Source organism: Candoia aspera, chromosome 16 (assembly GCF_035149785.1).
Source record: "Candoia aspera isolate rCanAsp1 chromosome 16, rCanAsp1.hap2, whole genome shotgun sequence".
NCBI classification, from domain to species: Eukaryota; Metazoa; Chordata; class Lepidosauria; order Squamata; family Boidae; genus Candoia; species Candoia aspera.
The window spans coordinates 11,075,422-11,099,309 of NC_086168.1; the positions used below are offsets into that span (position 1 = coordinate 11,075,422).

General features: G+C 51.3%; 1 protein-coding gene across 1 annotated transcript; it reads right to left on the reverse strand.

Moving 5' to 3' along the window:
• Positions 1-2,896: 2,896 nt before the first annotated feature.
• On the reverse strand, positions 2,897-23,009 carry LHX2 (LIM homeobox 2). The gene is made up of 5 exons (XM_063316168.1): positions 22,449-23,009; positions 19,558-19,763; positions 18,819-19,195; positions 12,437-12,642; positions 2,897-3,735 (listed from the first exon to the last, which is right to left on the reverse strand). The coding sequence occupies exons 1-5, from the start codon at positions 22,566-22,568 to the stop codon at positions 3,448-3,450; spliced, it is 1,197 nt and encodes a 398-aa protein (XP_063172238.1). The 5' UTR covers positions 22,569-23,009; the 3' UTR covers positions 2,897-3,447.
• Between the last annotated feature and the right edge of the window lie 879 nt (positions 23,010-23,888).

Sequence of the window (23,888 nt, forward strand, 5' to 3'; positions counted from 1 at the left end):
CCTTCCCAGCTGACTTCTGATGAGCAAAGTCAGTGGGGGAAGCTGGATTCGCTTAATGACCAAGTGATTCACTTAACGATCATGGCAAAAAAGGTCATAAAATCAGGCACAACTCACTTAACAACTGCCTCGCATAGCGACAGAAGTTTGCCAAGGTTGAGAAACATTGCTGTTTCAGTTTAGTAATTCAGGAAAGCAGGGACAAAACATCCATTCCCCCCCAACTGTTAACTAATGAGGCCCCCACACATGTGGGCATTGCAGGCTCAGCTTTCCTACTCCACATTTGCTCAAAGCCCATTCTTGAAGAATTCGCCTCCGCGGACTCTGCAGCTGCAATGCCTTTCCTTCAGGAAACGCAAGAAATGCAATGCGCCGCATCTGGCAGTCCCTTTGACAAGCCCCTTCCACGGTCCTTCGCGGACCAACTTCCTGCAGATCCTGCAGCTACATATCCTAGGCTTGGTTCCTTCCAGATGCATGGATTCTGACACCCAGCATTCCCCAGCCAGCCCAGCTGGGGCAGAGAATTCTGGGAATTGCTGCAATTAAGAAACCACCTGTTTCTTAATTAATCAGGGGAAGAGTCTGCCCACACCTCACAATCTAATTCCCCGAAACTGGTTCCTTGCTGGTTGCCGGAACAATGGACAGGCTGGGGGCAGTAGAATTAGAGTCTGTGCAGCTGGAAGTAACCACGATGGAGAAGCTCACCTGCATCCTGGCGAAGGGGTTTCCCTCGCCTCTTGTTTTAAAAGAGTTGCATGGTGCGGGGGGGGGGGGGATTCACTGATGCAACCAAAAGCTGTTATTTCAACAGTCCGTTGGCTAGAAAAGCCTTGGGGGCTCGGGGTGGGGGGACGGCACTCTATTCCTGGAGCAACCTGCCTCCAGGGAGAGAAATGAGACAGTAGGAATAAGGAAGCAAGGAAGCAGGTGGCATTCAAAAATGAGGCAAGGGGTTATTAGTGAACGCAACCCCAGGAGGGCCAGGAGCAAAGCAGGCTAGACTCAGCCCTGCCTACGATTTCGCCAGCCAGAATCCCAGCCAGTCTCGCTTCTGGTTGCCACTCGCCCCAGGCCCCAAACTCCAAAGAGCTGCAGCTTGTGAACAAAACTCTCAACTCCCCCACCCAACAATAATTTGCACAGCGAAGAGTTACAGATAAGGAGATAGATTTCTCACACTTAAAAGTAGCTGTTGCACTTCAAAACATGATCAGCTACTTTGGCCAAATTTTCAACATTCACCAACGCTTCACTGGAGGAAGGCCTTGCTGAGATGCTGGTCGAGGATGCATTTTAGGGCGAGCTAAATCAAAACGTACCCTTGTACTAATGTTGCAACCCTACCTACTCATCGTAGTAGAGAGTCTGGGTCAAAACAGGTACGAAGAAGCTGAAAACACCATGGTTGCCAAGAAAAGGATGGGCTAGGTAAGAGAAGAACCTTGAGGAGGAATACCTTTGGGAAACTAGATTTCTTCCTGGATCCTTTTCCCACCAGCAGAGAAATGGAAGGACACCCGTTCCCCTCCAGAGAAGTCACAGACAACAGACATGCCTCCTCATCTTTGGCATGACCATGGAAACCCAGAAAGAGCATGGAAGAGTCATCTGCATCCAGAAGTTGGCCAACACTGAGGCTCCAAGCTTCCAGTAATAAAGAGAACTGAGGTCTTCTCAGAGACTGGGGGAAGGAGGGGGAAAGCGACCAATCCGAGGATTTTATAGCAGGAAGCAGCAGTAGATTCGTCGCCCGGGGTTACCTGATTTCTTCAAAGGAGTAGGCTGGTGTCTCATCTCAGACTTTCTACCCTGTCCCACCTTTGCAGGCCAGGAGACACAAGCTGGCCCCTGACTAAGTCAATGCAAATCCATCCTAGTCCACAATAAGGCTTTCAAGATGTGTCAAAGATCATCTGAGGGAACCATCCCAGGTTAACAGCTAACTCTGGCTTGGCTTTGAGCAACTCCATGTCATGGCAGAGGAAGGGTCTGCAAACAAAAAATATAAACCCCACTCAGGTATGTCTCCTCCTCCCCCCAACCAAACCTTCTAGCTAAAAGTGTACAATTGGGTCCGCCTCAACCCTGGGATTTCATCATTTATAGAGTTTTTAAATGCCTTTTAAGGCATTTGTTTATTTGATTTCTAGCTCATCGACATTTTGTCCTAAGGTCTCTCTCCAAAGAAAGACAACTGACTTCTGTAGAAGCTCCTGAGTCTATTTGCTTGGGCATAATGCTACAGCATGTCGGCTTACCAGCAGCAGGAAGAGAAGGACACAGGGAGGCAGACCATTGGTCTATGGAAGTGGCAGGCATTTTGGGGTGCTCTCCTACCTCCATGTGCTGGGGAAGCCTGGAGAGATTGGCCATTGGGATTGCAGACCACACCTTATGGTTTGGTGTTATGGTTCAGAGTCAGTCTGCTACGATTTATTCAACAAGCCATGGATAAGCCGACCATAGTTTATCACAGAGTGTAGCCCAGCCATGGCTGCATATCTTCCATTGGCAGACCAACCTGCTCACTTTCAATGCTGTTATCTTTTAATTCTTTTATTATAAGAAGTGTTACAGGATTGGGGTGGGGGTACAGGTGGCTCTGGGTATTAAAACGGTCCTGGCTGGCTAGTATGATGGGAGTTGTAGTCCAGTGATCTGAAGGGCATCAGGTTGCTGGAAAACAGCATTATTGTCTCTTTCTCCGGGAAGTGAGAAAGGAGCAAAGTCCTGGTCTCTTCTCATCTTGCTCTCCTATGATGGACAGAGGAACTAAAAGCCTCTATCTTGATTATTTCTCCATCTTTTTCTCCTCCTCCTCAGCCCCCTTCCCCAAATCAGGATCCTCCCATCTTTCATTGCAACTGACGTGGAGGTAGTTTCCGTAAGTGGCTTTATTACTGGTTAGATTTTTACAAATTTTGAGATAGCTGAACAGACGTGTCACTTTTTTTTTAAAATTCTAAGATATCAGAACGACCAATGAAGGGCTTAGGACTTAATTCAAAGTAGCAAAACTCGTATTAACATTTTCATTTCTCTTCCCCCACCCGCCTCCCATTTTGTAGTTTGCTTGTTTTTTTGCCGTGGTCATAAATATACAGAGAGAAAAAGGCCGGAGCAAGAGAAAGGGAATGAACGGTAAATAAGGCACGTGGCAGTCTTTGAAAATCACACAAGCTTTAGCCAACTTAACTTAATTGCCATTTCCCTGGCCCAGTCCATAAAACTGTACATTGACACAAATGTTGTGTGGCAAGTTGGGATTCCAAGTCACTCCTCAAATCCACGGTGGCTTTCGAGACCTGGCCGGACTCGACCCGACGGCTCGGAATGCTGCAGCCCCGCTGTGAGAACCTTCCGAGTTTCAAAAATACATTTGGAATTTGACTAAGAATAATTTCTTCCTTTAAAAAGAAGACCAACGGAATCGAGTCATCAGAAAAGGTTGGTCAGCGTGGTCTGTGGAGGGCTGCGGGATTCGTGGATGTCCAAACTGCCAGGCACCGAGCTCAAGACAGACGTCACTGAGGGCATGCTAGGGTTTGTCAAGTCTGTTAGGGTGGTGGGGGTCCTGGATGGGCTCATGGAGGTGTTGGAGATCTCCGAAGCTGGTCCTGACGGGGTGCCCGCCTGGAGGGCTGAGTCGGAGGCCTTGTCCACCCCCGTGTTCTCTTGGCGTAAGAGGTTCCGTCGGAACTTGGCTCGGGCGTTCTGAAACCAGACCTGGAAGTGTCCCATGTAAAGGAGGGAAAGAAACAAAGGATGAGTACAACGTGGATGGGTGCGTCCTTTAAAGAACAGCATAAAACACGCCCCTTTCCAATCACAGACCTGTTGGCATTGGAGTTGTCCAGGTGACTGTCTTGAGCACCCGGATTGGAGCGTGAGTAAAACCAAAACACAGATTTGTTAATGCCAAGCTACGTTGTCAACATGCAGAACTATTTATTTACTTATTTTCAGGTCTGAACGTCTTGGGAAAACCCATGGTACCAACACACCAAATGCCCTGAGCAATTACGCTCTCATTGGTACCCTAAAACAAGCCTTCTCCAAGCTGGTGGACCTCCACGTAGGATGGGGCAACTCCTTCTCAATGTCTCTGGGGCCACCTCAATTGGGAAGTCTGGGAGATGTCACCCCAATACTTGGGGGATACCCCAAGGAGTGAGCAAGTTAACATGGTGGGATTTTCTGGATCTCTGGAGAATCTCATTGGATCTTTTGGACTTTCTTAAGGGTAAAGATAAAGCATCTCTCAAGGTGAGCTCTTGGTGACTTCAAAGACCAAAATTTTCTTGGCAGTGATATAGATGTGGTTTTTCACTGCCTTTTTCTTCTTTATTTCCCTGTTTGGCCCAGAGTTATGGGACTGCTGGTGGTCTCCCATCAAATACCATGCAGCTGATCCTATGACCTTGTAAACTAACCAAATGGTGTGAAATCATATTTTGGGGAGTGGGGGTGGGGAGGTACAACAGTAATGCCAACCAGATGTCATTCAAGCAAAATGTTTTCCCTCCTTCTTGTGTGCTGTTAATCTATATTTAAATATTAATATTTATTTTTATGACTGCATTTAGATCAGGCATCAGATCATTTTGAAAGTACTGCTGGCATTGCATGCAAGGATAAATTATTAATAATTCTAAAATAATAACACGGGGGGAAAGAGTCTTATTTAACATCTTGAACAGCTCAGAGGAATGGTACGATATGGATCCAATTATATGTTATTATTAATAATAGAAATCCTACAAGTTGCATACTGTTGAGCAAAAACTCAGAGCCTGTCTATGAGGGCATTAACTTGCTCTGGGATAAGGATTTTTAAATAAATACATGACTCAGGCAGGAAGGAACGAAACGGGGGGGGGGGGGAAACCCTGGTTTGACTTGCAATGTGTACAGGGAGATTGGAATGGGTTTTCTGTTTTTCAATCCACCTGCCAGGGTGGAATGAAACAATCTCAGGGGATGAATTAATTCTTGAGTTCAGAAAGGCCCACTTGAAGAGCCATGGAGAGCCATGTTAGTCTAGGGCGGCAGAAAATCAGAACCAACGGTGATGGCTTTTTTTATGTCTGGAAAGGTGCTACCAGACTCTTCCTGATATGTAAGTATGTATGTATGTTGCAGTCAAAAAGGAATGCAGAAGTTCTCCAAATGAATGATTTCAGGAAGGGAGGGGGTTGTCCAAATGATCATCTGCCTAATTGCGTACTTTTCCATCAGTGACTGCAATGCAAACTTTTCATGTTTGGGAAAAAAGGCATAATAATTTAACCATTCCCCAAAAAACCAGAAGATTCTCTCTCTCTCTCTTTTCTCTTTCTCTCTCTTTCTCTCTTTCTCTCATTCTTTTCTAAGAGGGAAACTGTCCTAAGAACCTCCAAGATAATGCCAACCTTGAGAGCACAGATGATGCCAAGAGGAGACACAGAGAAAATTCTATCTAAGTTAAGAAGGGGAAAGGTGTTGTGCCAGGCTGTTACTGAAAAGATGGCTGGGCAGGCAAAGGTTGGCCCTCAGCCATTGCAACCCCAACCCTAAAAACCACTTTTTTCTCCACCCAGAGAGAATCCAGGCTGCAGGGTTCTGAGACAGCTTAAGCACAGAGTAAATAAATAAATGTTTGCAGTCATCCCTGATAGGTTGCAAAGTTGGTGCTCTCTGTAAACCTCACCCCGGATCTGTGGAATTCCACTGATGTGGGTGCTTTAAAAGGCAGGAACATGGGTGAGAAAACACAGCTCTCGAACTGGGAACCCAACCAGCCCAATGTCGAGATAACCAGCCCGGAGGTCTTTTCGTGGCTGGAGAAATTCAAGCCAAAAGTGACATGTAATAGCAATAACTTTTTTTTTAAAGCCAATTCCAAGTCACACAATAGTGTACAAACTTCCAAAGTCCTCAGGAATGCAGACTGAACTCCAAGCTGCAGCCTCTCAACATTTTTCTAAGAATGGTTTGGTGTGGTTTCCTCCAGAAGGCACCTTCTAGGTGAGTTGGGCTTTGATTCCCATAATGCTCAGCAGCTGTGGAACATGGGCATTGCTTGCACTGCCCAGCAGCAGGAGAGAATGGGTGGGAGGCAGCAGGTTAATCTAGAGCTTAAAGATCCAGCTCACACCACAAGGCTTTTCGTTGTAACAAAAAAATCCAGAGAGGTTATTATTATCTCATGCAGTTTTCCTCAGGGAGAAACTGAGGCAGGGAAAGAAAAGGAGAAAAAACAACAGTCAGGGAGGGGGTGGAGTTAGACGCAGAAGTCTGTATTTGCAAACAGGCTTTGCACAATTGGATCACATTTTGCCCCATGCCAAAATTAGCTGCCAGATCTGGAATGATCCAAAACATCAGGAAACCATAGAAGGTGGCTGCCTTTGAACCTGACACACCCATACCTTGTCCTCATATGTCCACTGTTGCACGCCAACATTTCCTACGGTTCACACACCTAAAAGGGCTTGCACCAACTTATAGCAGCTGGACCTCTGATAGATCAGCAGGATGCTGTCTGCCTCCCTGAACCCCAGCAACAGAAGTCCTTAGAATTAGTTCAGCATTGAAAGAATAATCTCCTAAATGTAATATTTCAGGGTTACCAACTCCCCACCCCCCAGCTCTGCTCCTGTGCAGTCAACCTCAGCATGACAGAGCAGTATTTAGCAAGTGGAGTTCTTCCCACCATAGATGTTTGCCTGGTAACTGGATGTTTATCAGAGACGTGAGACATTAGAAGCAGAAGAGTAGAAGCATGATGACAACCCACAACAGCATCTCCTGAACAATAAATAGGCGCATTAAATAGAAATATGGAGTCTGGTATGGGCATCTAGCAGGGCCATGAGGAAACCAGCAACTTCATCATGCCTATCATGGTGTCATCACACAAACAATGGTTTACACAATGATATCATGACATGCGATGTCACCATGGTGTCTACCAGACCCCGATGGAGGCTGCAGGATCAGACTCACTCAGAAGTGGCTTTTCCCCCCCACCTAAATGCAAAAAAATATTATAACCAACCAGTTTGGTTATATTTTCTGAGCTTTCAGTTGCTAAATCTATGGTCCACCTTCCTGTTGTTCATTCGTTCAGTCGCTTCCGACTCTTCGTGACTTCGTGGACCAGCCCACACCAGAGCTTCCTGTTGGTCGTCAACACCCCCAGCTCCCCCAGGGACAAGTCCGTCACCTCTAGAATATCATCCATCCACCTTGCCCTTGGTCGGCCCCTCTTCCTTTTGCCCTCCACTCTCCCCAGCATCAGCACCTTCTCCAGGGTGTCCTGTCTTCTCATTATGTGGCCAAAGTAATTCAGTTTTGCCTTTAATATCATTCCCTCAAGTGAGCAGTCTGGCTTTATTTCCTGGAGGGTGGACTGGTTCGATCTTCTTGCAGTCCAAGGCACCCTCAGAATTTTCCTCCAGCACCACAGTTCAAAAGCATCGATCTTCCTTCTCTCAGCCTTCCTTATGGTCCAGCTCTCGCAGCCATATGTTACTACGGGGAACACCATTGCTTTAACTATGCGGACCTTTGTTGTCAGTGTGATGTCTCTGCTCTTAACTATTTTATCGAAATTGGTCATCGCTCTTCTCCCAAGGATTAAGCATCTTCTGATTTCCTGACTGCAGTCAGCATCTGCAGTAATCTTTGCACCTAGAAATACAAAGTCTTTCACTGCTTCTACATTTTCTCCCTCTATTTGCCAGTTATCAATCAAGCTGGTTGCCATAATCTTGTGGGGTTTTTTTGAGGTTTAGCTGCAAACCAGCTTTTGCACTTTCTTCTTTCACCTTCATCATAAGGCCCCTCAGTTCCTCTTCGCTTTCAGCCATCGAAGTGGTATCATACCACCTTGCTAGTAGAACCCAAACATTCTGTTTCTGCAGATGGCACCAATTCTTGTCTTGATCCAGATAGCTCTACAGTCCAAGGATAGAAACACAGTGACTGAACACAGTCACCCTAAGCCACAGTTGGTGTAACCCTACTTTACTGAGTCAACCACAGTTGGTTAGGTTTGCACATTAAGCTAAGATCATATGTAAGCCTTGGTGGCTGAGTCAACACAGTAGCCTATGCCAAAAGAAGAAACTTTCGTTTTAATGTGACGTGTAAATCAATTCAGCATTTCTCTCTCTCCCCCTCCCTCACTTTGTTTTTTTTTCCCAATTTCTGGCTGACTGTTACAATCTTCAAATAAATTTTAATTTATGATATTCCAAAAGGGTCTTCCATTGCTCTGTTGATTTATAATCTTCCAGCTCTTCCTAGTGATCCCGGCTATGAGCAGATGGTTCCAGATTCCATGGTTGCTACGTGGAATCAGCACAAACCACAATCTGTGGCACCTTGACTAACAAATTAATGGGAGCATCAGCTCGGAGGGACCTGGGTCCACTTCATCAAATGCTCACACATTGAGTGTAGAAGAGTGTAAAAACAGCCATGGTTGGATGAGACCCAGAACTTTTCTCTCACGTTGCCCTGGTTGCAATCCAGTGAAAGATGAGAGACATTATCCCACTGCTAGTAACTCACTGAACTTTCTTGTTCCTGCCTTTCTGCAGAAGAAAATTCTGGTACACAGAGCAAAAAAGCAGATGTTGGGGTTCTGCAACTCTTCGTTGGTAGAACTCCAACTTCCGTCAGCTTCAAACCATCAGGGCCAACAGCCTGGGATGATGAACCATCGACCAACTGTCTCCTTCTTGCCCATTGTGCTCCATGGCACACACACAGCCTCCAAGTCTGGAGATCAGTAGCCATGATCGATAAGAATTTGTGCCATCTGCATGATAGTAGTCCTCACAGTTCTCTGTTGCCTTCTGAACCTCCAGATCAATGGCCGATGCCACCTCCTTCAGCGATGCGCCTTACAGAGAAATCCCAGATCTTCCACTATCCAGTGTTCTTGGAAGATCCCAGATTCGAGTATTATGAAAATAGAGGCCATGTGCTTTGGCCACAGAAGGTCCCCTGCTGCTGCCACCCCGAGTGAAGTTCTAAGCCACACACTTTGTCTGGTTAACCTATTATGGAAACCCAGCCAACAGTGACCGATTGACGACAGCTAAGCACACAGTATGGGTGAGTTTCCTTTGGAGAGAATCTCAGATGGGTTTCTCTGCCAAAAACTCCTGAAGTCAACGGCTAGTTTGCAAGCAGATTAATTTAGGCAGATTAACAAGCACACCCAGATTAAACAGCTTCATTTGAGCAATGCAGAAAGGAAATTATTTGAAAAAATCCAAATTATGGTAATATTTCTTTAACCACATGTAGGTTCCCTCCTTAGCTAGCTGAAGCCAGAATGAATTTGGAAGTCTTTTTCTCTGAGGGAACCAGTCTCAGACGGGTACAGGATTCCTTCAGTAACTGTGTGTCCTCTTTGCAATTCCTTGCTCTAAATCAGTCTCTCTGCATAGGCCAGAAATCTCAGCAGGTTTCAGGGAGCCAGGACGTGCCCCCAAATACCCCAAAATGTGTATCTAAAAGAACCCTGCAAAGAAAAAAAAATCTGAATAGATGGCTTTCACGGGGCAAGGTTTTGCTGCCAGTCCCTTTTGCAGCTGTGCAGTATTTTGGCTGGCCCAACCCCGAAAAGATACTTCGATATCTTTTTAGTCTGCAGCTAAAAAGGTACCACAGTATTGGCGTAATTCGTTCTGCATAAATACTTTTGACCCTGTTTCTGTGGCTCTGTGAGGGATGGAAAATGGCCTTAAAATTTTTGATTCGGAGTTGGAGAAAATTGGATTTGTCGCAGGTCCCCGTTCTGCACGAGGCGGTTGGACATTATGCCTCCACACACTTGACCACTGTCCAGGGACCGAGGGGAGCCGAAATCCAGAGATACCCAAAAGACCTCTTTCTCCGGCTGCTGTTTCCTAACCTGACTGTTGCGGACTTTGCAACTAAATCCAGGTAAACCCAGCAACCTTTTCCCTCTACCTCCACCACTACCAACAGCAAGATTCTCTGTCGGTAACATAAAATCTATGCAGTGTAGGTGAGAGAGGTCGAATTGCCTAGCAGTCAAAACTCAGCCGTTCCAAGGTTTACTTTTTGGGCGATGAAGTCCCTTGAGCTCTGAATACTCTACACCCAGGAGCAAGAAGAGGCCACAGTGCATCTGAGCAAATGCAAAGTCGTTACAATTGGGCAATTACAAACACTTGAGGGTTCCTCTACACGGCCCAAATCGTCTTTCAAGCATCAGGTCAAAAGGCAGCGAATGCAAAATAAACAAAAGCCAGAATTAATAGGTTGTTCAAGGGGCCTCCAAATATTCTGGACTGCTGGAGGTTAGCTCTGTCACTACCCGGCATGGGCACTGGTCAGCCGGCCTGGGCCATCGTGGGAGCTATCAGCCTCCAGTTGGGAAAAAATGGCTCCATCGTACATTTAAAAAGCATCCTTACATCCCTCATTTCCATCCTGTTTCTCAGAGCCAGGCTTTACTCTTGATAAGCCAAGAAATGCAGTGCAAGAGTCTTGTGGGTTCTGCTCACATCTTTACCGATGTACAGACAAGGGTTCCTGTTGGTCCAGGTGGTCAATATTGGTAGAACATTCTCCAAAGTTATCACTTGCAGAAGGCATGGGGCAAAGTCCGCATTTCTTCACCACCAACTTTCTGTTAACAATTTGAGGACCGCAGCTTTTCAGGACTCATTTTCATTGGCCAGATAATCATCAAAACCTTTTCAGACTTAGCATTCAATGGGCTATATCCGTTTTGGCAAGTCCAGCCTAAGGTCTCTACACCTGTGGTCCCCTGTTCCTTCATTATTTCTACCAACACACCGGCTAGCCAAAGATGCCAAAAAAATGTTTCATGTGCCAACAGCCACACTTGGCTTTTGAAAATATGCTGAGGACAATTCCCCCCCACCAAAAAAACAAAACAAAAGCTAGACAAAACCAGTCACAGGACCTCACAAGCCAGCTTTTGTTTCAACATCTACAGCAATCTGGAATCCATTCCTTTTCCAGGTAGTTCATTCCATCATTGAACAGTGTTTTACCATTAGGAAGTTGTTCCTGATGCCCAACCAGATTTGACTTTCTTGTAACTTAAATCCATTGTTCCTTGTCCTGTTGTCAGGAACAACTCAGAACTATTCTACAAATCTATGCGTTCCTTTCATTTTTCGTTTAAAGAGCAGCAACAAGAGAGCCAGGCCAGATGATCATTTATTGACTAGGTTCACACTAAGCTGAGACTGGTTTAACCATAGTTTGTCAAACAAGCCACAACTGCCTGAGTTCACATAACACTGAATCCTGATTTATACACCACCATGGCTGGGTTCAGAGAATCTGCTGAGCCCATTCCAAACAAACCACCATCTAGCTTATAAACCATACTTGAGCCATCCATCACGTGAATCCAGCCATTAAAAGGCATTCAGCATATCACAGTTAAATGAACTAGAGCTCAGTGCAGAGGGCAGAGGTAGCCGGTTTGAGCTTGGTTCTGAAAAATATATGTAAAACAGACGCCCCCGCCCCCAAGCATGTTACTGGGAGGCCAGATCAATTGGTGTGCATCAAAAGGGGAGCTGAAGTTCTCAAGATGAGTCAAAAGTGCAGCCAATGCCAAACTGGGTCAACGTTGCATTAGGGAAGTCCTAGCTTTGCAAAACTTGCTCCCCCCACAAAGCAAAACTATTTTGCAATGCACAGCAAAGCACCCAAGACCACAACAGAAGAGAGCTTGCTGGCCACAGACAGGACAACCCCTTACTCATAACATCAGGTGCGCCATCTGCGAGGACAATAGCTGCTGCCCCCTCCCACAATTGACAGCTGAGGCTGCCTAATGGTAGAGCCTGCCCTGGTGGTTGTGGGGGGGGGGGGAAGAGAATTGGAAACCAGATGATGCCACCAGAGAAAATGCAATGCCAGGGTTTCCATCATAGCCTCCTTAAAGACCCCTTGGAACCATCATCCCTGCCTCAGAGCAGAAGCCAACTTTGGTTTGAGTTCTTTCACCCATCCACCAGAAATCATGTTCTCTTGACCCACCCCTTCGGAGGGAGCCATTGCTACAGCACAGGCAGAGACAGGTTGCAAATTGCCCCCATCCTTTCCAAATGCAATTGCTGCCCAGGAGCACTTTCTTCCTTTGCATGGGACAGGGCCTGGGCATGCAATTCGAGAAAAGGTCCTGTCTTCCAGCAGCTGCATTCATGGGGACTATGGGCTTAGTGGCCCACTGCATGCTTGGTCTTGATATTTGGATGACAGGACAAGGTGCTCCTGAGACAGTCTCAGGCTCAGAGAGGTAGGTACCTGGCGCCTTGCTGGGAATAACCCCTGTGAGCAGGGGACCCCAAGAGCCAGCTGCCTGCAGCTCCAGCCAGAGGCCTGCTGCTGCGTTGGAGCCTCCCGCTTTGCTTACCTGGAGCACCCGTTTGGTTAAACCCGTTTTTTGCGCGAGCTGTTTCAAGTCCTTGGCATCCGGGTTGTGGTTAATAGCAAAATAGGATTTCATTGTCCGCAACTGGTGGTGCTTGAAGGACGTCCGCATGCGTTTGGTCTTCTGATTGCTGGGATAATGCTGGTCTCTGTCCAGGGGGCTCCCGTCGTTTTCGTTGCAGCTCAGCGCTAGGGACACAAAGGAGGAGAGATGACGGTCAGCACAGGCCCCAGAGGAAATACCCCTTGCTGGGCCCTTTGGCGCCAGCCTCAGGTTTTCTCCCCTCACCAGGGAAAGATTTAGGCTCAGCCATCCACAGCACCGCTCAGAACTCAGCCCAGGAGGGATTTAGCAGCCTGCCAGATCTGGTGCATTTCAAAGTCAGTGAAATAATACCGTTCCTTCTCCAAAGCCCCCTTTTCCCACCACCCCATCACATCACACAGCATTTAAATCCAGGTTCTAGCATTATCTGAGCCTGCCCTGCCCACGATCAGCCTGCGAGAACCCCCATCTTCACCTTTACAAGATGAGCTGGGGGCGGACTGGGGGGAGAAGGGAGGCCTCTTTCTTTCTGCCACCGTTTTAAGCATTGGCGTCTTCTGTTCCCCACACACACACCACGCCAATCTCCCACTTGGCGCTCCCTTTCCAGACAGGAGAAGAAAGGAATCGCTTTGCAAAATGTTTTAACGCACTTCAGATTGTTCAGCGGCATCGTGCAGCTGCAAATTCGCAAGTCCACTCCAGCCTCAATAGGAAAGGCTCATTCAAAACCTCCTCGGTCTTCCCATCCAGCTCCACTTGCAGAATGAAAAAAGGAGGCCATTAACTAAAAGACTGCTTAAAGGGAGGGAGGGGGGTTGGGGGGGTGGATGTGCCCACCTGACTGAAAATCCGACCTATAATTTGAGGGAAGAATAGACTGGGATGTTAGAGCCAACTCTCTGTATTGGGAGACCATTAAAAATCCAACCTCTTAAAAAAAAATCTGGGTCTGAAATTACTTTATCTTTCCACCCCCACCCAACTAAAGACAATTTAACCCCCCCCCCCAATGAACAAATGAAACCCTTGCAAAGAATTAAAGGGCAGCGTCAAAAATTCACTAAAATCACTTCAAGTTGCAAATCAGGTTTAAATTAATGTATAACTGTTTACCAAAAAAGCATATACGGCTTTTAAGGTCTAAGCGCATACATTCTCCTTTCGGACAGGAAACAGGGAGACGTGTTGGATCAGAACTAAATTTTCTACAACTTCCTGTTTTCCAAATTTTGAAGCAACCGTGTAGGTAAACGCCCCCCCCCCCACTTCATTTGATTCTCTCCCCTGATAATTATTTACTCCTTCTACCAAAATGACTGAAAAATGAAGGAAAAAAAAGAGATAAATATCTCTCATGGGAGTGCTAATGTGTGAATTATTGATCCAGCTGTCTTAACATATCTGCACAGGCTTTTAAAATTGTCCTTCATCAGCTCGTCTAATCTACTTCTGACAGGGACCTAAAGGGAGATACAGTTAAGATGTGTGCAGGTTCAAAAGTCTTTTTGGACATTCTGAATTAAATCAGGGTCCCAGATTCACATGTCAGAATTAGCTGATCAATCTCAGCTGCCCCTCAGTTGCTCCAGCACTAGAAAAATACACAGAGGTCCCAAAAATGTGCAGAAATCAAAACAGCCATCTCCACCAGCTTGCCAAAAGTACCTAGTCATTGAACGCATACCACTTTTTAATACGGTCTGCTCAGTCTTCGCTTGAAATGGCCCCTCAAAAGCTAGTTAATAACAATAAAGAGAGAGAGGAAGAGGAAGCAGGGCCTATAGTAGGGTAGGAGGAAGGAAACCATGGCTAATACAAGAGGCAAAGCCCAGATTTCTTGCCATGTTCCAGAACTCACTGGGGGAAAGGATTCCCAAACATCCGGAGCTGTGATATTTGAAAAAATGGGGCGATCGTGCCTTGCGGCGGTGGTGGTGAAGTGGCCCGTCTTAAGCCAGCCTGCCCCCACCAGCCATAAATGACCAGAAGCCCTTTGCAAATTGTTTGTGTGTTCTGCACAATCCCTAGCACCCCACAACTTTGAATAAATTCTCAGGACACTTGTAAAAGAGGCTGCCCGCTTTATTTAAGAGCGAACAAAATGAAATTTCCCTTTCTTTTCTCTGAGCTACCAGCTTGCCATTAAGAAAATCCAAGCTCGGAGATGGTTATCGAGGACAGAATGCAGCCCTTTCTTTCAGCCCGGCAAAGGAACCCTCCACTGGGGCATCCTGCTCATTAAATCATTATCATGGCTGCGTTGAAGGAACATGTTTTGTTTGGCATAAGGCATGAGCTAGAAGGAACAAGACAGCCCACCCTGAGGCCGGCGGCTACGCACACACACAGATTTTGAGCTGGATTAGCTAAGATGATCTTCATCTGCTGCTGAAATCAACTCTCCTGCCTGGCCCTGTGGGGGCAGCTGAAGCCGTGTCACCGACACCGAATGTTCACAAACACTCCCTGGGGACTGTTGCACCAGACAGGAGCTGTGAATTTTCTTGGGGTGGGGGGCAGATGAAAGGAGTGGGTGAAAAACTCACGCGAGTCCTAAGGAGCGTGCGGGGGGGGGGGATCTCTTGGCAGTGCCTGGCCGGGATGCGAGGTAGATCAATTAAGCAAACGCAGTGGCCTGGCAGTTGAAATATTCAACTAAAATGAGGGCTGGGCTGGGCGAAAGAAGAAGGGCAATTTTGCCTTCTTCGGTTGACATAAGCCCCTGCAGGAGGCAAGATCTGCTCCACCAGAATCTTCTCCCACAAACTTAGTCATTAGGATAAACCTTAAAGTCGCGCCTTCACCGAATCGGTGTCCTGCCTTCGCTGTTCAGTTCTTGAGAAAACAGATGCCGTAATAGACACGGAACAAGCAATATCGCTGGGGCACACACCCACAGCACACCCATCGACACCGGTGGTGGAAAACACACGTGTGGAAGGAGACACAGAGCACCATTATGGCCCTCCACTTCTTGCTGCGCCTGGTGAGCATCAGGGTACATTCCAACCAAATGGCCATATGGCAGCCAGCAGGTCTCTCTTCCCCACCCGTGCACAAAAGGAGAGGTATCCTAAGGGTTTGCCAGCATATCCCCCGCAATGGGTCCCCTCCAGCCCTAAGTCCTGAGCCCACCGAACAATGTGCCAAGGGAAGGGGCTATTTCAGCCAGGAGGAGCCCGTGGCTGCCTGTGCGGTGGAGGGCTTGCCCAGAGGAAAATGGGAGAGTCCCCTTGGACAGTCCCGGGAAGATTGGGTCGAAGAGGAAGGCGGCCAGAAGAAGAACGGCCGCCTGCCTCTTGCATGTGCGGGAGAGCCGAGGCCATAAAAGGGGGGAGACTCCAATTGTCACATGCACGATCAGCCTAGCCCAGACCTTTGCGGAGTGCTTGGACATCATGCTGTGCCCAGATAGCCTCTCCCCACTCAGGTCCTCTTTGACCAAGAAGGTGCTGGGAGACCCCCTTGGATTTTCAACCATCAGTGAGGAAAAGCCCCCCTTCTCTGCAAATGATGTTACTGTTTTTATGCAACCAACACCGCCCCCCCTCACACACACCACCCCCCTGCTTTCTTTCACCGCCGCCCCCTTCATGGATTTGTGACTCTCCAGCACGGTTGAACTGAACCCCGCTGGCGGCACCAGCCAGAGGATGGGCTACTTCAGCAATGTCCGCACTCTGGACATTCCTAGCCTGGCTGTAGATTTATCCCGACGAAGTTGCTTACGATGTGTGGATCACAATGCGAGGATCACAGCCTTCTAGGAGGGGTCTTCTACTCCGGGGACCCAAAGCACGTGTAGAAAAAGACCGGTTGGATTTGCCCTCAAGCACTGAACCATCCAGAGGTAACTTTCAATCACCTGAGCCTTAATGGGGGCCAGGAAACATCCCCAACTCTTCCATGCTCACCCTAATGTGGCAGTTCCTGGAACTATTGGGAAAAATGTGGCACTTGGCAAGACCCCCCCCCCCCCCAGCTCTTGAAAAAAAAACCCTCCTAAGATCCATGGAAACGTTATGGTGGCTTGCTCAGAATCTTCACCCCAGGGGTTGCAAAAAGTGATGCCCACATGGGCCTTATTTGCAGCCCCCAGAATCTCTGCAGAGGAGGGGGCTGGAACCTCCCTCCCTCCCCCGTTTACTTAACTAAGGAACAAATCCTAATTGACTGGGCCGCAACAATGCACAAAAGAGGGGGGGAGAGCTCAGCCCCCAGCCCCCTCCCCTTAGCCTCAATTCCCTGTGCTCAGCCTGAATGTCCTCCCTGCCAAGTTTGTTGGGTGTTGGGACAAATCAAGTGAGAAAGGACACGGAGGAGAGCAGCTTTTTTCCCCCTTGTCCTTCCTGAATGAAGGGGGAGGGAGCTGCTTCTAAATAGGCAGGCAAGACGCTTCTCCACCCCAGCCCCCCAAAACAGAAGCCCAGGAGGGGGAAAGTTCCCCTGCCTTGAAAGGTGTGCGACCCTAGAAAAGTGGGGGTGTGGGGAAGAAGGCCGCTCTCCATTGGGCAAGGAAAATAGGGGAGGGGGCTGAAAAATAGCCTCCTGTTCCTGTCCTCATTCTTCCCACGTGCTGCCTGGGGAGTTTCCCGCAGATCTGAGAGAGGGGGTGCTTTTTTATTTTATAAAAAAATCAAAAGTTGAGGGGGAGAAGAGAAGGCTTTGAATTTGGTTTTATGCCGCGCCCTCAAAGCTCTGCTAGCTCCCTCCAGCGAGAAGAAAGAAAGAAAGAAAGAAAGAAAGAAAGAAAGAAGAAGAAAGAAAGAAAGAAAGAAAGAAGAAGGAAGGAAGGAAGGAAGGAAGGAAGGAAGGAAGGAAGGAAGGAAGGAAGGAAGGAAGGAAGGAAGGAAGGAGTTGCGGGAGGGGGAGAGGGAGCCCCCCGAAAATCGTTTAGGGCGCGGGGGATGTCTTTGAAATCCCGGCCCCCTTCGAAGCCGTTTTCCGCTTGTCGGACTGGATCCGTCTCAGGCAAGCGGCTCCCGCGCGCGTCCCACCTGGCGCGAACAAAACGGCCGGGCCGCCCAGTTTGTCTCCCGTCGTTCCGCCTTCGGGTCGACCTCTCCTCTCCTCCTCTTCCTCCTTCTCCTCCTCCTGCCCCCCCCCCGTTCCGGGGCCCAACATTGCGGGGAAATGGAGTCCGAAGCAAGATGCGAATCGCGTGTGGATTGGGGCGCAACGAAGGAAAGGTTTTTTTTTCCTATCCCGGGATTCTGTTTCCCGGTTGCAACGGAGGCTTTCAGCTAACCAGCAAGCCGCTCTCTGCTCCTCGCCCCCCTCCCAACTTTACAGCAACTACGTTATTGGGGGGCCGCCCGGTCGCTGAGAAATAAAGTTTCCCCGGTGCTTGGAAAACGACCGATTTCGAAGGAAGGACGGAAGGAAGACGGCGGGAGAGCTGGTCTTTCTTTCTCCCTCCACGCGAGGCTGCCAGGTGCCTTCTCTTGCGGGTTCCCCACCCGACCCACCCCGTACATTCGCTCCGCCACAAGTCACGAGTTTCTCGCTGAGGCCGCAGAGCTGAACCGTTCCAGGCCCGGGAGAGAAAAAAAAACATCGTTCCTTTCTTAGCGCGCCGACAGCAACCCGGGATAACGCCCTCGCCTTGCAGGACTGTTCCCCCCACTGCCCCCCCCCACACACACACCTTTTCCCGGGTTTTCCGCGCATCTCCATGGCCGGCCCAGCTCAGCGCTGGGGAAGCGCGCCTCTTGGCCCCAATCGCTCAAAGATCCCTCTTCCGGCGAGCCGCCCCGGAAAGCAGGGGAAACCGCTTCGCGACCCGCACGCCCGCTGGAGCCCGGGTCTTCGGGTCCCGGCGGCGAAAACGCCGCAGCTTCCCGGCTCCAGCGCCGAAGAGAAGAAAAGCCGCCTCCCCCCGCCCCGGCCAAGGCTTCATTGCCACCCCGTCTGCAAGCGGCGACCCGCTATTCCTAACGGTGGGAATGGCCCAGCGCGGTTTTCCAAGCCCTCAACTTCAGGGCGGGCAAAGGCACCCGGCGCTGGGGGGCGAGGAGGTGCGCGGGTCGCCGAGAAACCGCCGCGCGCGAAAACGCCAAGCAGGCCCGCTTTCCCGAAAGGGTTTCGTCCCCTCCGCCAAGTCCACAAAGCGAGGGTGACACCAAGACAGGGCAGAAGCCGAGGGACCCGCCAGGAGAGCGGCCCAAACGCAGCCGAGATGTGGGGCGCTTCCACTGGTTGGAGAGGAGCCGAGCCAAGCGCTGCGCGCCCGAGGCGCTAGTCCCGCGCAGCAGATCCCTTTGCAAAACCGGGACGCGCCCCGCACGCGCCTTCCGCGGCCTGGCTCGGCCTTTACCTGCGTTGTAGGCGGCCAGCTCGGCGCCGGGGCCCGGGCTCTTCCGCTTCCTGGGTCGCCCCTTCTGGACGGTGCCCACGCCGTTGTAGTAGGGCAGGCCCAGCGGGGCCGCGGCGCCCAGCGTGGGGCCCTTGCCGGCCACCCCCTCGGCGTGGTTGAAGTGCAGCTGGTACTCGTCCCGCAGCAGCGCCTCGAAGTGCAGCCGGCAGTAGACCAGCCCGTCCTTCATCCCGAAGTGGTCGCCGGTGGTCAGCATCTTGGAGCAGGTGGAGCAGGTGAAGCAGTTCAGGTGGTAAACGGAGTCCCGGGCACGCATCACCATCTCCGAGGCCGAGATGCCAAGGTGGCAGCGGGCGCAGCGCTGGACCGAGAACCTCCTGCGAGCGCGCGGGGGGGGGGGGGGTGGGAGATAAAAAAGGAGGAAAGAAGGAGCTTTTGGAGGCCGCCTCTTCCCCTGAGCACGTGCAGAGTTCCTCCCCCGGACACATCCCCCCGTTTCTTCGCCGTCCCTCTTCTCTGCGATGGGGAGGTAGGAAAGGCAAGCGCCCTGGACCACGAATAGGGGAAGAGGAAGGCCCCCTGCCCCAGCGTTTGCGGGGGTGGGGGTAGGAAGGACGGCCCGGACAGGTGGCTGCTGCGGCAGGTGAGCCCGAAAGGCCGAGCCGGGGAGCTTTCAGCCCCCTCGGGGCCCCCGGCCCGCCGCGCCGCCCGCCGCCCCGCCGCCCCGCGCGCGCCTCACCTGTAATAATCCTCCTTGCAGTAGATGGTGCCGTCCTTGCTGAAGCAGGTGAGCTCCGACTCCAGGTTCAGCTTGCACTCGCAGCACTTCAGGCAGCGCATGTGCCACTGCTTGTCCACCGCCAGGAGGTAGTAGCGGTCCGAGATCTTCCCCCCGCAGCCGGCGCACAGGGCGGCCCGCTCGCTGCTGACCGACGGCATGGCGTGCTGCGGGAGACGAGCGGCGGCGCTTAGCAGGAGGCGCGGCGGCCCGCCCGGGACGGGAGGGAGCCTGGCCGGGCGAGGCCGGGGCTCCCCCGAGGGCTGGCCGGGAAGACCAAGTCGCGGCCAAAGCCGGAGCGGGCAGGGGAAGGAGGCCCGACGCGTCTCCCCCGCCGAGCCAGCGCGGAAGCGAAGCGCCTTCGCCCCTCCCGCCGGCTCAAGCGGGAGAGGGGGTCAGCCACCGCGCCCCACCATCCCGCCTGGCTGCCTGCCTCCCCGCTACCAGGTCAGGGCAGAAGAGGCCGCGTTAAACCCGGTTAGCCTCATTCGCCGCTCAGGCTCCGATAAATCCAGCCCTTGGCGTCGCCTTTGCCTCCCGGTATCGAGCAAGCCCCAAACGGGGGTTAAATTCCGGGTTGTGTCGCCCGAGCCCACCCAGCCTCCTGTTTTCTCTCTGCCTCTCAGTATGGATTGTGCCACCGGAAAAGCGGGGGGAGGGTGGGAAAAGCAAAGCGGAGGCCTGCGCGGGAGGGGGAGGGGGAGGGGAGGGGGCAAATACAGTAAAATAAATACGGGCGGACATCCTAAAGAAACACATGTTTAGTTCCACCGCGGAGGGCAGGTGCTCAGCGCCCTTCTTAAGTCCTGGCAGGTTGCAAAATAATAATAATAATAATAATAATCCTTTAATATTATTGAACAACAACATCTGCCTATCCCAGGTCCCTGGGAAGGACTCGATCGGGGGACCGAAATGCCAAATCCAGTCGAATCCATCTGTGCGACCAACCATAATGATTAATAATAATTTAACGTGAGTCGGATAGGCATTCTACGGCTCACCGAAAAACAGCCGCTGCCGTCACTCCTCCGCGATCTTTCCGTTTTAAAAGGAGAAGAAATAAAGGAAATGAAAGCGAGGTGGGGAGAAGAGAAGGGCGGCTTGTCCAGGGTAGACCCCCAGCTCTTGCGCGTTTCCACGAAAGCCACGGGGCAGGAACGCCAAAGGGTAGCCACCTCGGAGTCAGCGAAGAGCTTCTAGACGCCGCCTGCCCTGAGATCCTAACGGATTTCACGCGGAAACTTGCCCCAGAGCAGCTCATGGGAGCTCGAGCGAGGTCTGGGCCGCCTCCGCGGAATACGAACCGAATTGAACCAACTCGTTTTTTTCCCCCTTTTTGCCCAAATAACCCTAAATAACCCTTTCTCTCCTTCCTCCTCATAAATACGTTTTAAAATGTAAAATATTTATCCAACCCCCTTTCCGCTGGTATTTGGAGACGAAAATTCCCTTCTTCTCGCGTCCATTTCTTTTTAAGCAGGACAAATAATGATGTTAATTAGAAACGGAGGAAACGGCCGTTCTTTTATAGAGATGCATATGCCTGTTGAAATCGGATTAATTTTCTTTCTCCTGGTCAACTGTTTGCTCCCTTCACTGCGCCGTGGAAATGAGAAGGCAGAGAAACCGCCTGGAATCTTCGAAAAATCCATTTAATTTTGGGGAGCAGGGAAGTGATTCAGTCCTATTATTTAATTCCTCCTGAATTGTTAGAAGCCTGAAACTCTGCAAAATAAGTTAATTCATTTCTTGAATTCTTTCTTCAAAGTGCCTCTGCAGAAAATAATTCTAAGTACAAAAAAACAGGCTCATCAGAGAAATAATAATAATAGTAAAAAAGAAAAACGGGGAGGGTGGAGGAAAAAAATAATTATAGAACTTTCTCTTCTGTTCCCCGACTCCCAAGTGCCAGAAAAATTCGAAGAAAAATAGGACAGCACGGATGAAAAATATTTTGAAAGGGCAGTTTCCTTTAAATTTGAACTATTATTCCCGAATAAATAGCATTTTGCGCGCTCAATTTATAAACAGATTATTATTATTATTATTATTATTATTATTATTATTATTATTATTATTATTAATGCTATTGCTATTTTTGTTGTTACTCTTAATATTATATATGGCTGGAAGCTGCTACGGGAACGTTCATTTTCTAGCCGGCCGGCTGCGAGAAGGAAAAACGAACAAACGCAAAAACTATAAATGCTAATCCCCGATTAAAATGTTGCCGACCGAGGCCACTTGGTTAAGCAAACACATTAAAAGGAAAGGGAGGGGGGGTAAGGCAAGAGATAGGCAAGAGAGTTGGATCTGGGGAGGGGGGAATTGTAAATGAAAAGTCTAAACCATCGTAATTAAAATAAAGCCTCCCAAAGTCATTTTTCTGTGTTGATTTAGGAAGATGGGCTAACCTGGCTTTTAATATCTATTGTTAAAACCGAATTCATTTATTTTTATTTATTTAAGCGGGGGAGATACTAGAGAGGAACAGACAAATGTACTTGTTAACCAAAAATCACTGCTCTTTTTTTTTTTAAGCAATCCAACCCAGCTTCCCCTGCTTAGAGTCGGTGCAGAACGACGGCTTCGCCTTAGCTGGCACTTTCCCGGCCCCTTTTCTAGGGATTAAGCCTCTCCCGGTTCCGCGGCCCCGCGACCCCTTTCCCCGCCGAACCAAGTTCCGCGACTCCTCGCTCTTCCTCCGCCCTTCCTTCGGGGGCTTCGGTGGAGCGCCACCGGGCGCTGAGAAGCCAAGCGTTTGGGCTCAGCCCCCTGGGCCGACCTAGCCCGGAATCCTTCCCTCTAAACTGGAGCTCCGGGCCTGCCGCTGCCGCCGCCGGCCCTACCGTTTCGGTCTCGCCGCGGTCGATGGCCGAAGTGATGGCGGGCGCCTCGCCCTTGGTCCGCCGGTCCATCTCGTCGATGACGCCGTGCATCTCGGAGCCGGCCAGGCTGTGGAAGAGCATGGCCGCGCCGGAGGCCCCGCGCCTCTCCGCTTCTCCCCGCGACCGCCGCTCCTGGCTCCGGGCGCTCCGGTTACGCGCGGCGAGGCTCCGCCATGCCCCGGCCCGGCCGGCCGCCCCGTCTCGCCGCCTCTGCCTCCCGGGCTGCCTTCAGTCCGCCCGCCGGGGGAGGCCGCCCCGGCCAGGCCGGCGGAGAAGCGAGGGGTGCGACGGGCAGCCTCAAAGCATCGCGGGCCTCCAGGCCCGGCCGCCGGACCGGGGCGCACAGACGGCGGGCGCGGCGAGCGAGCGCCGGTGGGCGCGGCGGCTTCCGCCGGTGGCGCTTGGGACGACTCCGGTGCTGGAAGAGGCCTCGGCGCTGCGGCGGGCGGCGGGCGGCGGGCGCGGCCGAGGGGGCCGGATCCGCGCAAGGAGGGAGGCCGGGGTGGGGAGCAGGGCCGGCCTCTGCGCCTTCTCCGGCAGGCAGGCAGGCGCGGCTGTGGCGGCGGCGACGGCGGCTGCTGAGCCCGGCTGCGGCTTCGGGGACCGAGGCACGGGGGGCGGGAACGCGAGGCTGGAGGAGGGGGAGGACCGGGGGGAGGAGCCGCGTTCCGGGCAGGAGCCGCCGCAGTCCCAGCCCGCGCAAGGCTCCGCGCCTTTTCTAGCGCCGCTCTGACATCACGTCGGGCGCGGCGCCCATTGGCTGCTCCCCGCCAGGCCGGGCCCGTCCACCATGTGCTCGCCGGCGGCCGGCGCGGCCTGGGAAGGGTGAAGGCCTGCTCGGGGAAGCGCCGTCGCCCTCGCAGGCCTGGCCGCGCCGTCCAGGCAGCAGCTTTGCTACCACCACCCGCTCTCCCCCGGCCTGGGCATCGCCGGCGAGGAAAGGGCCGGGCAGGGACGCCTCGCCCCCAGAGCACTCTCCCAAAGTGCCCGGGAGGTTCCTTGTCCCCCGCCCGCCCTCCCGCCCCCCTTTTGCTCCCCAGGAAGTGAGTATGGGTGCCTCCTTTCTGCCCCGCAAAGGAGTGCGCCAGACTCCGTCTGCGCCGGGTGGGAAAGGCGCCTACTCCTCTCTTTGGGAGACTAAGTCAGGGCAGAAGTGTGTGCTGGGGAGGGTGGACCCTTGAAAATAGGAAGGAAGGAAGGAAGGAAGGAAGGAAGGAAGGAAGGAAGGAAGGAAGGAAGGAAGGAAGGAAGGGGGCCAAAGCCCCCGAAGTGAAGGGGGCGTGGCCGCCAGAAGACCCGAGCGCGCGGCCTCTCTCTACCTTTCTGAAGGCGGCGACTCGGAGCCTTAGGCGCGGGAGCATCCTCAGGGGCTGCGCTCGCATCAGAAACCTGGCACTGCAT